Here is a 17,731-nt window from a genome sequence, read left to right as displayed (position 1 = left end):
TGTTACAAGTTGTTTTTCTTCGAAGGAGTCTTTTCGAGTCATGGGACTGAGATGCCCATGCGCAATGGAGCCGAAAGGGAGGAGTCACTTGGTCCCGTGACTCGAAAAGACTTCTTCTAAGAAAAACAACTTGTAACACTCCGGGCTCAACACTAGATGGCAGGAACAGTGCACAGCATGTGTATCTGCAGCTACACATGCCATTGAACATATACATATATATATATATATATATATATATATATATATATAGTCACTTATGAACTGAATTTGCTAGAAAGACTAATTTACTTACTACAGCGGAATCAAAGAAGATTACAGAACGAAAAGTGCCTAATATTTCAGAAGTAACCCTGTATTCACTTGTCAAAACTCAGGGGAAGAACTTCAGAGGTATCAACCTTAAATTACACAGTAAAACAGAATTTCACACTTCACTCTGCTTCTGAATTATCAGAAACTTTGAACCAAACTCACCTGTGTCTATGTTGAGCCCGAAGTAAAAGAGGGCTCCATCCCCAAGTGCACACAGTAGGTAATGGCTGCTTTCAAAGGTGGTCATCAGGATGGAGCGAGGTATGATCTCTGCGAGTGAAAATATTCAAATGAGAGGTAAGGGTTAATTATATGGAGTATGAAAGCCTTGATAAGGAAAGAAGTATGATGTCCATAAATGACATCTATGTGGCAAAGTGAAAACAGAATAAAAAAAGTGAGGAAACGTCATTACCCTAATAGGAGGGAGGAGTATGTCAAACACATGAATGCATTCCCCCACACCCTTTACATGTACAACCATACCAGTTATGTATTTTTTTTTAAAACATCATAATTTAACTGCCCTTCAGCTTATTGCAAAAGACAACCAGGATCAAATTCGAATAGAGGAAGGATATCAGTACACGATCATGTCCCAAATTTGAATCTGCAGTATAAGGAGCAAGCTGAGTCAACAGAAGATACAGCTTTTCCTAATATGAGAAACTCTCCTAAGGCAATATACAGACTGTGTGGTAGTGGTGACCCTGAAGTACCCCGAAACTGGGAATTCCGAGTCCCCTGTGCAAGTCCTGAAGCTGGGAATTCACAGAGTTCCCTGTGCAAGCGTGTATCCTTCCAAAATCAAAAAAGGAGCAAGCAGGGTAGTGGCATATTTTCCTGGGTCTGGTATTGTCATGGTTTTGGCGTGTCCCCTTCCCAATAAGATTTTGTCTTGTAATCAGACACCGGGACTCTATTTGAACCAATGTTTGTTTTTTTCCTGCCGCTTGTGCTTCAAGGGTTTCAGAGGAGGGAGAGGGGAGGGGAAAGGGGGGGAGGGGGGTCTATCTTACATCCAGGTAGTGTGGAAGGCATGCTGTCTCTACATGGAAAAAAGCTTCTAAATCACCTACCCAATGGCCTTATCTCTCTTGCCAAACTCGTTCATTGACGAAGTGGGGAGACCAGGCGTGCGTGACCTCCCCGTGCAACGAGCGGGGAACACTACACTCAAATGTCAAGTGACAATTGCAATCCCCAAGGTGAAAAATAAGCTATTAATGACAGGGAATGAGACCTGACCTACTGGTACAATGAAATCACTTGAGAAGAAGAGGGTTCGGTTCCAGCTCCTAGAACTAAAAAAAACAATCTAGCAGAAAGAGGGTGACCGGTATCACGGAAAGCACTGCTGTGCATCCAGACACTTTTCACCATCCCCACAGTTACCAGAACCAGTAGCGTGGAGCCAGTGAGGATGACCTTTACACAAGGAGAGTGCAGGGTTAGAATTTAGTGCCTAGTGATGTATGGTTGTCAGTACCATGCCTGGTTTCTGACCCTTCATATTCTCCTTGACTTCTTCCTAACATCTCCAGATATAAAGGGTTGCGTACTGCAGACCACGGACACACCTGTGCTCTAAAATAATCTCATGCTTACGGTTGCTAACAAAGTACAGGATATTGCAATTCCACATGAAAAGGGGAATCACACTGCACAGTAGATGTACTCCATATGGATACTACCATATAGGCAATGCTTTACTGAACGGCTATCCATCATATCATTAAGAGGCAAGGTAACTCGCAGCCTGAGAATGTAGGAAGGAAGGAGGTGTAAGCAGTAGTAATATCACGTGAAGATTATTACAAAGGGAACAGGAGAGAATGTGAGCTGGAAAGCAGGAGAGCAAGCTTGGGAAGATACAACAGTAATAAAGGGAGGAACAAGACTAGCTGCTCTCTGTTACTCCTATAGGTGGGAGATCTCCCATACCTCCCCCAAGCATTTCTTTGTGAAGCAGCTCGAAGGATGGTAGCTTCAGGATACGAGCAGAGATGTCTGTCCATAGGCCGATGGCACAGAGGGGGGACATTCCATGACTGTCCCCCAAGGGAGTGATGTCTAAGCAGGCCACTTCGTGCTCCATCTCTGTGTAACTTGGAACAAATACAAAAACAGACGAGTGATAGGTAAATACTTGAGTAAAAGAAGGAAAGGTGTACCAAACAAGCATGATCGAAATTGTAAATCTCACTTTTGTCCATTTGCCACGCACCTGATCTGCTTCAATTGTTGAGGGTGTATCTCCAGATAGTATATGGCTCGGCCCACCGCCACAACCACCTGTCGGCTATTACATGATGCTACACTAATCTTCTTCCCTTTGGGCTCTTTCCACTCACTCATCAGCGCCTTGGGCTCCTGGCTGACAAGCCGTACAGAGGCAGATGTAATCTGCAGGAAAAAAAAACGAAGGTAGTGAAATAACAGTAAGTGGAGTCAAGCCAAACTGCACTACAGAGTGAACTGCTGCCAAACAGTATTAGGAGGTGGCAAGTCTGCCAAACTGTTATTAGTGGGAACCCTACCAACTTGCATTGTGTGTGAGGTATTGGCAATCCACTCAACAAAGCCTGCCCAAACTGCTCAAGGGACCCTCAAAACTGTACTCAGATCATGGTACACTGGAAATAATGAATACCATTTAAAATTACCAACCACAACTCCATTTCTTACCTGTATTAGTTGCTGATGGGCCACATTCCCACAAAAAAATGTTTGTTGGTCATCCACAAAACCGCTCAACTCAGTTTCTTCTACCTCTTCCCCATTCAACATGAGAACTCTGAAGAAGGAAACAAATGCCCTGAGAAGCAATTCACTGTCAAGTAATAAATCAAGAACAAATATAGGCCAAATGCAAAATCTTTAATCTGTCAAAAGGAAAAGGTAATCAGTGTACTAATATATCCCTTCTTCATCATATGGATAAGATCCCTACCATAACATTTGGGGGGGGGGGGGCAAGCAAGTACCTAAGCACAGCATAGAACAGTGTTGGTTTAATCTTTAAAGAAATGGAACTGCAAGGTACACGCTACTGCCCAAAATCTGTGCACCCCTCAACCATCACTTGCTTGTTGGCTTTCAGAACTCCAGTGTTTTACAATCCTTCCCTATTGAAAGTTAGAAGTTTATATAAGCATATTGTAGGAAGCTGGCCTGGTGAGTGGTGGGTACCTATGGTACTTACACCTTATACTTAAGTGTAGGCAGTGTCTAGAAGCCAGGCTCTCTAGGGGTAGCTGTGAATGAGCAGCTAATGCTCATCTAGGAGACATGCAAAACTCAAGCAGTACCTCTAATCACACAGTACTTACACATGAAAGAAAACACTCAGTTGTAAAAAAAATAAAAGGTACTTTATTTTTTTAGCAAATCACCACAAAATACTAGAAGGGCAACCCACCAATAGGAGGTAAGTAATACATTAAATATATACACTAATTATGGTTAAAGTTAGAAAACAGTGCAAATAGCAATAACCAATAGTGACACTAGGGGGAGCGCAAACCATATACCAGTGGTTCCCAAACTTTTTTGACCCGCGCCTCCCTTGACCTATTGGCTATTGGCTGCGGCTCCCCATTATGCTATTTTTTTTTTTTGGGTGGGTGGGGGGATGTGAGCCGGACCTCAGGAGTACTTGCATTTTTCACGCTGAAAATAATTGGAATAAAGCCAATGAAGGTATTATAATCATAGATGTAACAACATAAAAATATAACAGTTGTTTAATTAAAAAAATATATAATTGGTTAAGTCAGAAACAATATAAACTATGCTTAGAAATCTGTACTGAGGGGAATGTCTCCAGTACTAATCCTATGCTAGACAGCATATGCTCTCCTCTGCACTCTGGTGTTTGACTGTGCGTCGCACAAAGCAGCGTTTTTGTGTGCTAGATCTGTGAGTGACACCAGCAGCATGCAAAGTTTTGCATATATGGTGCTGCACTCTGTTTTCTCTTTAATGCAACAATGCACAGCAAAATTTGAAGTTTCATCACATTGTGTGAAATCTTAGTAAACTTGAGCCTGCAGGTTTTTGTGAATAGAACTAGTGTGTACTATAATTACTACCACTAGATGGTGTTTGAGGATTAAACTTCAAGGCCCTTCCTTGCTGTATTTCAATTTCTCACTCGAAATTCCACAATCACGAGCTGTGCACTCTAAACAAGGAAAACGGCTTTTGACTTTTTTTAATGGAGGGGATTATCTAAGTTCTAATATACAGCTGCAGAATTAGGTCACTACTATCGGTAATGATGCAGCTCATGGCGCCCCTGTCTTGTTTTGATGGCGCACCTGGGCGCCGTGGCGCACAGTTTGGGAACCACTGCCATATACTATAAAAATGGAATGCGAACATAGGAGCCCAACCTAGGTAAGTAAAATGTGTAGGGGGGAGCTGGGAGTACTAGAAAACCAGAGAGGTAAGTAACAGTACCCCCCAGCGACCAGGAAAGCAGGAGTAAATCACTGGATTTCCCACAAAACACCCAAAAGGAGGAAAGGAAGGGAAAGAAGACACCCAGACAAGACTGCAAGAGAACCAATGGTGGATTCCTGATGAAAGAAGACCTGTGGAGAGAGGGGACCAAGTCCAAGAGTCACAGTGGAGTCCAGGAGGAGTAGGAGCTACTACCTACCCAGCTGTAGTTGCAGGAGTTGGTCGACGGTGATGAAGAACAGGTCAGCACTGCAGCCCTGGAGCTGAAGAAGAGTTCCTGATGGATGCAGATGATGTCCCACTCTGGAAGGAAGATTGCAGGAGGGTGTCTATGCAGGAATTCCACCAACAAGCCTTGGCAAAGGCAAACTTGCAGTTAGTGGAAAAGTGGTGATGCAGGGGACCAGCAAGGCTCAGGGGGACTCAACCCAGGAAGGGGAGTCACAGGGGACCCTCAGTGTTGCAAAGTCCGCAGGGACAGTGGCAGCACCCACCGGATGGGGGACACATGAGTCGCAGAAGAAGCCCACGCAGCACTACAAAAGGAGATCCCATGCTGCCAGAGAACCACGAAGAATGCTTTGCAGGAAGGAGCGCTGGGGGCTGGTGCTACATGTCGCTTGAAGATCCCTTGGAGGAAATGCAAACAGACCTTGGCAGCTAAAAGACGCAGTGCACAGGGGTACTGTCCTGCAAGGGAAGGCAACGGCTTACCGCCACCAAAGTTGGACAGCTGGCAGAGAGGACCAAGAGGACTACTCCAGACTACCACCCGTAATGCAGGATCCACGCAGCTCAAGATGAGGGGAGGATCCACGCAGCCGGTCGTAGCTTGCTGTAGATGTCTGCGGTTGCAGGGGAGTGACTCCTTCACTCCAAGGGAGATTCCTTCTTGTGCAGGCAGAAGAGTTGCAGTCTTCTGAGGATGCACAGCCGGGGAAATCTTGCAAAGCTGGCAGGAGACGTGGAAACAAAGTTGCAGACGAGTCTTCTTCTTTGATTGCAGCATTGTCGGTCCCTGGAAGGTCCAGTCACGGTTTCAGTGGCCAGAAGTTAAAGCAGAGGTTGCAGAAGAGTCCTGCTGGAATCCTGCAAGCCGAATCTGAGGACCCACCCCAGAGGAAGACCCTAAATAGCCCTGAAAGAGGGATTGGTTATCTAACCAGGTAAGCACCCATCAGGAGGGGGCTCGGACGTCACCTGCCTGGTCACTCATATGCTCCCAAAGTTCCCTGCCAACCTTGGAAACAAGATGGCAGTACCCAGGGACCCACCTGGGGTGGTGATGGAGAGGGGAGTGGTCCCTCCCCTTTCTATTGTCCAGTTTTGCGCCAGAGCACCTGGGGGTCCCTGAACCGGTATGGACTGGTTTATGCACGGAGGACATCAAATGTACCCTTCAAAGCAAACCAGTGGCTTGGGGAGGCTACCCCTCCCATACCAGTCGCACCTATTTCCAAAGGGAGAAGGTGTTACCTCCCTATCCCAAAGGAAATCCTTTTTTCTGCCTTCCTGAGCTAAATGAGATCAAGCAGCAGGGGCAGAAACCTGTCTGAGGGGTGGCAGCAGCTGGGCTGTCCGGAAAACCCTGTAAGACTGGTGGTAGCAATGCCGGGGGTCCTCTAAGGCGCCCCCAGAGTGCATGGAATCATACATCCAATACTTGCAACATGATTTCGACATGTTTGATACTAGTTTCAAGGATACCATTATGTAGCTGGACATAGGTAGTGATCTATGTCCAGTACACGCGTAAAATGCGGTCCGGCACTCAACGTCCAGGAAAATGGATCTGGAGTTTGCGGGGGCACCTCTGCTTGTGCAGGGGTGCTCTCACTACCAGGTACCTGCTTGGGCTGAGAGGGCCTATCATAGGGGTGACTTACAGTGACCTGTAGTGAAAATGGGTGCATGCACCTGTTTCACGCAGGCGGCAATGGCAGGCCTGCAGAACCCTTTGCAGGGGCTCCCTACGGGTGGCAGAATAACTGCTGCAGTCCATAGGGAGCCCCTGGAACACCAATGCCCTTGGGATCAAGGTACCATATACTAGGGACTTACATGGGGGGACCAGTATGCCAATTGTGGGGAGAAAAGGGTACAATTTACAGGAGAGAGCAAAACTACTGGGGTCCTGGTTAGCAGGATCCCAGTAGCCATAGTCAAACACACTGTCAAACAGGCCATTAAATGGGGTTAAAAATGCTAGAAAGAGGCTACTTTCCTACACACATTTAAGAGTATGGATAGTTATCTTATGGAGAAAGGGTAATCGAGGAGGTGCAGAATAGGCCAGACACTGGACCAAGTTTAAAGAGTTATTTAATAAAGCCAGTCAAAACTGAAAGTCTAATCTTGATTCAAAAGTTCCACTAACAGATGTCTTTAGTAACCTCAAAATACAAACAAAACTTACTCAAAAATACTCCCACTATGGGTCTGATACGCAAAAAGGAATATTGGGCAATAAATTGTTTGGTTGATGTGAAATTCTAAGAACACCTTAGTCAGAAAAAGGGAACCCCAAGTACTTCCGTGTGTATACAGAAATTAGTGTATAGTTCTAAAACCAAAATTATAATCACAAGTTCACTGACTCCCTGCACTCCGTGAAGGATAGATCAGTTCCAGATATGCTGTGATTCTCAAGATAAGAGCAGAGATCTGTCCCCAGTTTGTTGATATAGTGCATTGTTGTAGTGTTGTCCGTATGGATGAGTAATGATGAATTCTTTATCTTCAGCAAGAAAGCTCAAAGGGCTAGACAAACTGCTTTTAGTTTGAGATAATTGATGGGGAAGGTCTTTTGACAAGACTTTCACCTGCCTCTGACCCGTACGTCCTAAAGGAAGGCTCCCAAACTTTCCAGGGAAGAGTTAGTTGTGATCACCCACGGGGATGGCTGAGTGAGGAAAGAGAGACCCCACTGACCGATGGGATCCCTGGGTCCACCAAGATAGAGATGTGATCATGGATTTTGTAATTTTGATTGTATCATTTAATGACCCCTGAACTGTGTCCACTGATTGTCCAGTTCTTGAAGAGGTCGCACTTTGAGACTGAAGAGTGGAACAAGAGGGATAGAGGAAGACATCATCCCTAATAGGGATCTGAAGAGGCAAACTGAAATAGATTTTCTTTTTATGAACCTAGGAGCCGCCTTCTTGAGGGATGTGTACAGAACGGCACCCAGGAAGATAATCTTTTTCAAAGATTGAAAAGCTGATTTGTTGTGGTTGATAGTGAGGCCTAATTCTCCTTACAGCTCTATACAGGCCTCTGTTGATGTTTGCGCTTGTGATCTGGACTTGGCCTTGATAAGCCAGTCGTCTAAATATGGGAAACAACAGATGTTTTTGTTTTCTGAGGAATGCTGCGACTGTAGTTAAGCATTTGGTGAAAATTCAGGGGGCAGATTTCAGGCTGAACTTTGAACCGAAAGTCATCTCTGGCTGCCGTAAATCCGAGAAACTTTCTGTGGGATCGATGGATAGGAATGTGGAAGTATGCATCCTGGAGATCGAGAGTGGACATATAAACTTACGGAATGAATGTTTCCTTAGGTAAGTGATCAGCTCTCTCAGGTCTAAGATTGGGCGCCATTCCTTCCATTTCTTCAGGACAAGAAAGAAAAGTGAATAAAACTCCCTCTTTCTGTCTGAAACAGGAACCTTTTAGATTGCTCCCGTCTTCAGCATTGTTTTTGGACTTATTTTCTGAGAAGATTTAGGTGCTTCAAATTGTGTGGAGGAGGTCTTGCTAGTGGAATTTGCAGGAGCTCCAGGGTATGGCCGATTTGGATAAGGTTTAACAACCATTGGTCCAATGTAATTTTTTGCCAATTGCGTAAATGTTTTTTCCTCCGATCTTTGAATTTGAGGAAAGATAGCTAGCCAGAGTTAGTAAAAAGTCATTGTCTACAGCCTGCATCCTTTGTTTGCCGTCCTGCCTCGGTTATTTGCGTGGTCCTAGTATCGGCAGCTTGCAGAGGCAGTCTCTGTGTGTATTGAGGAGAAAAGGATTGGTAAGCCGAGGAGAAAGCTAGATATTTATATTGCTGGAATCCCCCTCTGTACGATGAGTATCCCTGTCCTCTGGCACCCCTAAAGGGTTGTTTCCTAAAGTGCATGGTCCCAAGATACTTGGCAGTGTCCGTATCTTTCTTTATAGTCTGCAGGGCATCTGCAATACGTTTCCCAAAAAGGGCTTTACCATCAAAAGGCAAGTTGAGAATTTTGCTCTGCACTTCAGGTGCAAAAGAAGTTGCACAAACCCAACCCTGTGTTCTTAGAACAGCAGCTCCTGCCAACTGTCGAAAAGCAGTGGTAGCAATATCCATCGTACAGTCAATGCCTTCAGCTGGAAAGCTTTTCCCCTCCTACAGTATTTGGTTTGCCTCTACCTTTGAATCCTCTGGAAGCTGGTCTAAGTAAGGAGCAATGTCAGCCCATAAACCTGCCAATAATAGCTAAGGAATTTGGCGCCGTCACAGTAAGGGAAGACATTGAGGAGAAGCGCTTTCCGATAATATCAAGCCTTAGTCCCTCCTCGTTATGTGGTGCAGATATTGGGGCAGAAGGATTCCTAGATGTGTTAGGCCGCCTGAGTAATAACAGAGTACAGTTTGGGATGTCCGGTCAGACAGGCTGGGCATTGTCTTGGTGCCTTCTATTTTTTATGTAAGCGTGGCAGGACCACAGTAACGGTGGCAGGATTCTTCAGAACTCTCAGCCCCTCAACCCATACACAGTCAACTATGGACACTGATCTTAGGCTTTTCTGGTCTGACTTCAGAAAGTCATAAAGAAAGCAGTCCATCTGCTTTGTTGGCATAAGCAGTACAAATCTTTTTCGGCTTGGTCTAATAAACTGTGGAACCCCCCCTAATGTCACCTGGTGGAGAGTCCACTTGACCGGGAGAAGGAGAGGACAGTGTAAGTAACTGATAATCATTCCACTCTGTAACAGCATCAGGTAGCACTATCTTCTCTGTAATTATCCAAGGTTGATGGGTCTTGTAATTGGACTGGCAGAGATGTATGTGGGGGCAAGTCAGGTAGAGATAACCAAATCTGAACAGGTGTGGAAGGCAGTGGCACTGGTGATCTTGAAGGTATAGATGTCTGCTGGGCCTCAGTGCTAACTGGTGTAAATCTCTTCCTGTAATCTGCCAGCATTAACTGTAAATCTGATATAAGGGACCCAGGCATAGGAATCATTTCCTCCTGACAGGAGTACTGATCCCTAGGTGAATAAAAGGCTTGAGGATCATATTGTTTGTCATCGTCCAAGTCCTGGAACTTTATGTGCAACTCCCAAGGGCTGTGTGGCAACACCAAATGGTCCTTCCTCCTCGAATCGTCTTCCTCCAATAGATGTATCAGAATCAATGGTGACATCTTACTCGTAGAAGTGTGTGACTGTCAAAAATTTAGATTTCTGTTGTCTTTTGTTATTCTCTGTCGTCGGCGGCATCGTCGACGGTGCTAACTGCAGCGGTGTTCCGACCCCCTTTGACAAGGCGGTCATCGGCAGTAAAGATGCAGTCGACGATGGTTTCGTCGTTGCTTTCATCGATGGAGGTGAGGAGATGGTTATCTTCATAATCGTCGACTTGACAGGAGGGGCTGTTGACGATGGTGTTGTCGTCATGTGTACATTTGAGGAACTGCATATCGTATAAATCGTCGTTGTTGTACCAGTCATCAACATCGCTGTAGATGCTTTTTTTGTTGATGTCGACAACAAGGGTGTCATTGGCGATGTCGTCAGTGTTTTTCTAGAAGGCTTCTTGAAAGAATGCTTAATCATAGGAGGTGGTGTGGGGGATTCAGAAGAAGCCCTTTTACGATGTTCTGAGGAGGCAGAACACTCTTCTCTTTGTGGAAGGAAGTAGATCTTCCATGAGGAGAGACTGAAGGATTGTGAGCCTTATAAGACCCTTGAGTAGTCTTTTCAAGGCTTTCTTGGGCTGTTCACTAGTATGATAAGCATGAGGTGATGTGGCCATTTTCGAGTCTTTCGGAAGGACGTAGAAGATTTCTCACTGTCGGAACCAGAAACAGGATTTTTCCTCAATGTTAACTTCTGGAGCTAAATGAGCAACCTACCCTCCCTGTTCTGCCTTTCTTACAATCCTTCACTGAATGGTCTGGATAGAGGCAATATATGCAGTCCTTGTGAGGGTCTTCAAAATGAAGCCTCTTTTTGCCACAGGTCTTGCAGGCTCTCAAGAGACTTTCTTTTTGTAAGACATGGTGATAGAAGCAAATGCCAGATATTTCCTGAAACAGAAACAAAGATTTAGGAGTTTTAACTGGTAGAAGTAATATCCTGACAAAAAAATATACCAGAAATGATTCTTGAAAGGTGTGACTGAGCAGAGCTCAGTGGAGACTACCTAGCACAACGTGCAGTAGCAAATCTGAAGGTCTGGTACTTCTCACAGGAGTGTGATAGAGGGCAAAACAGACAGATTGGCTGAAACCTAAGTTTGGTCTCTTTTTTAAATTTACATGGATATCCTACTAAAGTGAGAGGTCTTCAGCTCTCATGCACTATGGTTATTATTACATTACTATTCGACGGGGAATGATTTGAGCATGTGAATCTATGACAGTTCCAAGCAAACAACCAATACTGGCAACAGTATTGGGGTATGACTGACATGTTTGATACCAAACTTGCCCAAGTTTGGAGTTACAATTATGTAGCTGGACACAGTACACAGGTAAAACGTTTCCCCATACTTACGAAGTCCAGTGCAAGGAAGCTGGAGTTCATAGGGACTCCTCTGCTCATGCAGTGGTGTCCTCACACACAGGGACCTGCACCCTGCCCTCTGGGCCAGGAGGGCCCACCATAGGGGTGACTTACATTGACATGGTGCAGTGAACTGTCGTGAAAGAGTGCATGCAACTTTTCACGCAGGGTGCAATGGCAGGCCTGCAGAAACATTTTGCATAGGCTCCCATGGGTGGTACAATACATGCTGCAGCCCCTGGAGACCCCTGGTGCCCCAATGCCCTAAGTACCATATACTAGGGACTTATAAGGTGCACCAGTATGCCAATTGTGGGGTGTGCAAAGTCCTAGGCAACCAAATTTAGAGGGATAGAGCACAATCACTGTGGCCTTGGTTAGCAGGATCCCAGTAAAAACAGTCTAAGCATACTGACAGCAGGCAAAAAGTGGGGGTAACCATGCCAAAAAGAGGGTACTTTCTTACACTGACAACCATCTAGACACTCAACTCCTACAGTTTCCGGCTTACACTAGCTTAGAGCTACCCAATGCTCTTACCTTCCCATTAAAATCCTGGAGGGTATCCCTGAAAAACATCCTGGCACATTGGGGTTCAGGCCAGCTTCCTATGTACCAGGGCTGGCTCCATAGACTTTGGTACATATTAGGAATGGAAAGGCTGACTCTTACACGGTCTGCACAGGGTGCTGCATACTCTGCTCTCTCGCATTCATGTATTGCACTGCTTTACCTGTCCCAGATACCTTTGTCTACTCTGATTAATGGAGCCAGACATGAGAAGACTACGCAGACTGACGCACCAGGATTAGAGAGACTGCATCATCAATATCTTCATTAACAGTGAAGCTCCCGGGGGAGGTAGGGATTTGAGGTTTATGTTTCCTATAATTGGGGATATGAGAGGGCAGTGCTAGGAGCTTCCAAACACGCTTTTGACATGTTTGAAATTAATAAATAGAACTGAACCATACCAACCTTTCATCATACCCCACTGGCCTCAGGTTGTAGGTGGGCATTTGTGTATTCCACTTCAAACTTCAATAAACAGAGTTCAACCATAAATATGGACTTACACCTCAGAAAAATTAACTGTCATTCTAGGGTATCAAACTGGAGAGCATGTGGAGGCCTTCTCATACATTCAATAAGTAAAGATAAGCTTGTAAAAGTGAAGACAACCCATGTGACTTACTAAAAAAGGCACTTTGTAAAAACAAAAAAAAATAAAATAGTACTCTACTCTGTTAAAGCAAGAAGTCAAACTACAAAGCAAATTGATCAGTTTCATTTGAACATCACTGTATAACAAACTAACCTTGTCTGTCCAACAAAGGACAGAACAAGCATGTCATCTGTGTCCCGATTTGAATCTGATCGCAGGGGCCATAGACCTGGGAATAAAAAGAAAAGAACAAAATTATCAACTAAATTAATTCAGTAAACAGTGCCAGGGTATAAAGTATGCCAAGGGTGTTAAGGTAAGTGGAAGCTTATGGATGGCTTGGCAACCTGGGTGAAGACTGATATATGTATATATATATGTATATATATATAGTTCACTGAAAAACCCAAATGTTACAGGGACGTTATAGTTAGGTTCTGAATTTGCTCGCACAAAACCATAGAAATTCAGCTGTTATAGTTAAAGGTACGTCAGGTAAGTAACTCATGCCCTAAGGTAACTATAACTTGCACCCTCACCATGTTCTACTAAATACCCCACATATTACATCACTCATAACATCTTCAATGACATCATTGATAATATCACTGCAATATTTGCAGTAAAATTATTGATAAGAAAAGTGTGCATAACTGGCCCGTGAGTTACAGTTACCTTACTTAGAGTATGAGTTAAAGTTCTTGAAATAACTAGCACCTGAATTTCTGAGGTTTTGTGCAAGTAAATTCAGAACCTAACTATGATGTCTCTGCACCCTTTATTTGCTTCACAGAATTTTATGTATTTTTTTTGTTTTTTTTACTCAGTTGGGGCTTGGTCACAGGGCCTGGCTGGCAGACAGACTGGTGATCTGGTAAATAATGCACCACTCCTTTTATGAATTAAATGCTGGCAAAATCCAGAGGCAGACTCGGTGAGGGCATGCATGTCAGACTGTTCATCTCTAGATAATGTGAGTAAGATACTCTAGGGGATGTATGTAAAATCTTTTTACAAATTGGGCCTTATGCAAATGTTTAAGTCTCCTAATCACATTTTGCCCAATACTAAGGCTACTGTGAAATCTCGCCATGAAGATTACTGTTTGAAAGAGGTTACTGGGTGCTTTCGATATGAAAACAGTTGAGTATCATGTGCTAACTTCAACAGTTACATTTACTGACCCGTATTTGGGATGGACTGAGAACGTACATTATCGGTTTTATTTAGCATATTTTATATTAAATATCATCAATTTTAAAGTTCATTTTCTGACAAAGTGCATGACAGCATGACTTACCCGTACGACACTGATAATGCAACAAAACAGAGCACGTCATTTTAATATATATATTTTTTTTCACTATATTCAGGCCCAAAAAGAACTTTCTTGATTCCCTTGTTGCAGTAGGCAGGGATTAAGCACAATTGGCATGCAGCAGAATTTTTCCAAAAATTAACTACGATAGACATGTACCACATAGTTTTAAATTTTATTAGAAATGCGTTTTGATTAGAAACCGATATGAATTTGTAAGCCTTTAGTGGATGCTCTGATTTTATTTAAAACACTGCTTTGAAGTCATTACAATCTACCTTGGGAATTTTGAGTTTGTCATTTATTGTAGGATTTTTATAGTCTTTTAAAGACCAAAATTAAATTGCCTTCTAATGCTTAAGTATATTTATGTTTATAAATGTGATGTTTTATATGCATTTTGTGGCATACAACCGAAAGAAAGATGATGACTGACTCTGTGAAATCCTCCCCACCCAAAAAAAATAATCAAGCTCTGGATTTGCAGATCTGCTCCAGATTTGTGGATCAACTCTGGATTCATGATTCCACTGCAGATTTACACGAGGGTCATACTGAACCCTGCGCAGCAGATCTGCGAATCAGGCGAATAAATATCAGGTACTTTGCTGGCCAGTTAATCAGGGCCTTCCATTGGCTGGTCCATCCGCAGCAGTGGATCCACGCCCCTAGATATCTATATTTATTTTTCCTTTATTATCTCTAAAACTACTGAACAGTTTTACACCAAATTATAAAAAGTACTATCTGAGCACCAAGATCTAGGTTCCTGTCAAATTTGGTGTAATTCGGTTCAGGGGTTCGGGCTGTAGGCATGCCTAAAGACCCAATGGAAATTAAAATGGGAAATTAACTTTTTCTGAGTCCTCCACCCCCTTGTTCTCCAACCGTTTGATGGATCGCCCCAAAACTTTCCATGTGCAACATGACTCTAAAGGACACTTTTTTGGAAAATTTCATCAAGATTTGTCAATGGGTGCCAAAGATATAGCCACGTCAAAAAACACATTTCCTGTAGAAACGAGGTCCTAACTATAACTATACTGGCTACCGCGAGTAAGAGTGAATAGCCCACGCTGTGAGGACCGGTTTGTTCCTCAAAGCACAGGAAAACACTGTCAGTTCCAGACAAACACTATCCTTGTGAAGACCGGCGCATTAGGAGGACTAGTACCCATAGTGTCTTTAGGTAGTTTTGAGCGAGTGCATCAAAAAACTAAAAGTAGCTATAGCTCTCCAGTATTGGAATCTTTCATAGATTCACATGCTTGACTCATTCACCCTCAGAGATTGGAAACCCCAGTACGGTAAAGTAGTGTCTCCATAGACATAACAATAGAGGCCTTAGCTTTAAGTAATCCATCCATGTCATTATGTAAAAAAAAAAAAGAACTAAACTTTAGAGCCCACCAATCAGACAACCTCACCCTCTAGAGCCCCCTGAGAAGCTTCAGTCCCTCAGATTTTCCTAGCACTAGTGTGTATCATTAGAAAGTTGCTAAGAGAAGTAAGGTGAGCGTCTATGGGGAGGAGGTGTGTCGCATGTGAAACTATGAAAGATTTCAATACTAGAGGACCATAGTTAGAGGTAACATTTTCTTACTCCAATATTGGAACTTTCATAGATTCACATAATTGAATCAGACTATAGAGCAGTATTTGTGGCACACTGCATTGTCACTAAATTGTGAGAATAGTGGTTACCTATTTTATATCATAGAGTACTTGACTATTCCAACATGCAGAAAACTCACCTATAAATACATCTTTATCTATTTTTCTATACATTTATACATAGATTTTATAAATATACGAAAGAAAAGTCAACAAGCAAAATATGCAATGTGCAGTACCAGAAAACAAGGATGGTGGGAAGTCGGAGTTAGCTTACTTTCACTGGTAAAGATGCTGCAGGACAGTCTGGCCTACAGCCACAACACCTTGAGCTATTGCATCGAGACAGTAAAGCCTTGTAAATGTGTGCATACTTTTCCAGGTAGCCGCTCTGCAAATGTCTTGTAGCGGTACACCTCCGAATAATGCCATCGATTGAGACTGATCTTGTGTAACGGTCACGTACTGAAGTGTGTAATGGTTTGCCAGCTGCCTGGTGACAACATTTTATAGCAGTTACTATTCATCTCGCTATGCTCGGTTTCGAAAGGGGTTGGCCTTTTCGAGGAGCTCTATTAGCAACAAATAATTTTTTCGACTTGTGAAAGATTCTGGTTTTCGTCAAATAAAACAAGCCATTATTCTTTTTTTTTTTACATCCAGCAAGTGAAGAGCCCGCTCTGCTGGTGATGACAGATTCGGGAAGAAAGACGAAGACCAAAGGCTCATCAATGTGGAAGTCTGAAGGATTACCACATCCTCTTTAAACTGAAGGAAAGGCTCTTGAATCGTAAGGGCCTGGATCTCGCTGATGTGTCTAATGAAAGTAAGAGCCACCAGAAGAGCAACCTTCCACGCTAAGTGTTCAAACTCCACTTTGTGGATGGGTTGCAATACATGTCTTATGAGTTGAGATAGTACCGTGTTCAGTTGCCAAGAAGGCAGGGGAGGTCTCAATTCTTTAAGAAATTGTTTTATTAACCTGGATGACCATAAAGGAGACATTAGGAAACACATGAAACAAGATATGGCTGCCAGGCGCACTGTAATGGATGCATGGGCTAATCTTAAAGATGCCAGATGTAAGAGATAGGGCAATATCTCTTCTGGTGCGGACGACAGTGAGTTTATCTGTTCTTTCTGGCACCACAGACAAAACCTCTTTCTTCTGCTTCAAAGAGTAAGTCTTATTTGTGCTATCAGCCCTGGCCCTTGAGAGTATCTTTCTATATTCTGGGTGGATGTTAAGGTGTGCAAACTCATTGTGTTGAGGAGCCAAGCTGATAATTTCAGTGACTTGGGATCTGGGTGTAGGACTTGACCCTCATTCATCATAAGGAGATTTGGTGAGACCTTCAGTGGAATGTGTTCTCTTCAGAGTAGGAGCAGTTCCAAGAACCAATGCTAGCGAGGCCAATATGGGGCTATCAGGAGAAATCCAACATTCTCTTGATTTTCGTGAGAACTCTTGAAATCAGTGGAATTGGGGGGGAGGGGCGTAAGCAGATATTCCACACCATGCCATTGAAAAGTAATTCCCCCAAGGATGCTGATCCAAGATTGGGTAGAAGTGGAATTTGGTGCTCTGCTGGGTAGCAAAGAGATCTTGGTTGGGTTTGCCCCATTTCTTTTTAAGACTTGGTAGAGTGCTTCTTGATTCAATTCCCACTCGTGGCAGGATGATGTTAGCCTTCTGAGAGTGTCTGTTGTCTTGTTCTGTCTTCCTGGTAGGTAAACTCATCCCATTTTGAACAGCCCGATTCAAAATAATTTAAGATTCTTGAGATAGGAGTAGAGACCTTGTTCCTCTCTGCTTGTTCAGGTAATGCATTGTTGCTGTATTGTCCTTATGATAACAGCAGATTGTTTTATTTTGGGGAGGAAAGCTTGTAGAGCCAGATATACTTCTTTAAGCTCTAAGAAATCGTTGTGACATTTTTGAAGACAGCTTCTCCACCTTCCGCTGACCTGTAGGTCTTGTAGATACGTACCACCCACCCTTCCAGAAAGGTGTTTGTGGTAATGACCAGCAGGGATCGCTGAAGGAAAAAAGAAAGGCCTTTCGCAATGTTTGACTGTTTTGTCCACCA

At 43.5% G+C, this 17,731-nt stretch overlaps 1 protein-coding gene across 2 annotated transcripts in view; it reads right to left on the bottom strand.

Annotated features, from left to right (window-relative positions):
• Positions 1-17,731, bottom strand: part of DDB1 (damage specific DNA binding protein 1) — a 682,863-nt gene that overhangs the window by 371,464 nt on the left and 293,668 nt on the right. Inside the window, exons 11-15 of one of the 2 annotated variants that reach the window (XM_069223262.1) lie at positions 12,863-12,938; positions 3,004-3,112; positions 2,522-2,721; positions 2,260-2,423; positions 478-585 (exon numbers count right to left, since the gene is read on the bottom strand). In XM_069223262.1, the coding sequence (XP_069079363.1) occupies positions 478-585; positions 2,260-2,423; positions 2,522-2,721; positions 3,004-3,112; positions 12,863-12,938 (657 nt within the window). The remainder of the gene's footprint in view (positions 1-477; positions 586-2,259; positions 2,424-2,521; positions 2,722-3,003; positions 3,113-12,862; positions 12,939-17,731) is intronic. The other variant, XM_069223263.1, reaches the window with a different exon arrangement.

The sequence above is a fragment of the Pleurodeles waltl genome, chromosome 3_1 (assembly GCF_031143425.1).
Source record: "Pleurodeles waltl isolate 20211129_DDA chromosome 3_1, aPleWal1.hap1.20221129, whole genome shotgun sequence".
Classification (NCBI taxonomy): domain Eukaryota; kingdom Metazoa; phylum Chordata; class Amphibia; order Caudata; family Salamandridae; genus Pleurodeles; species Pleurodeles waltl.
This window is presented reverse-complemented; position numbering and strand designations above follow the sequence as displayed.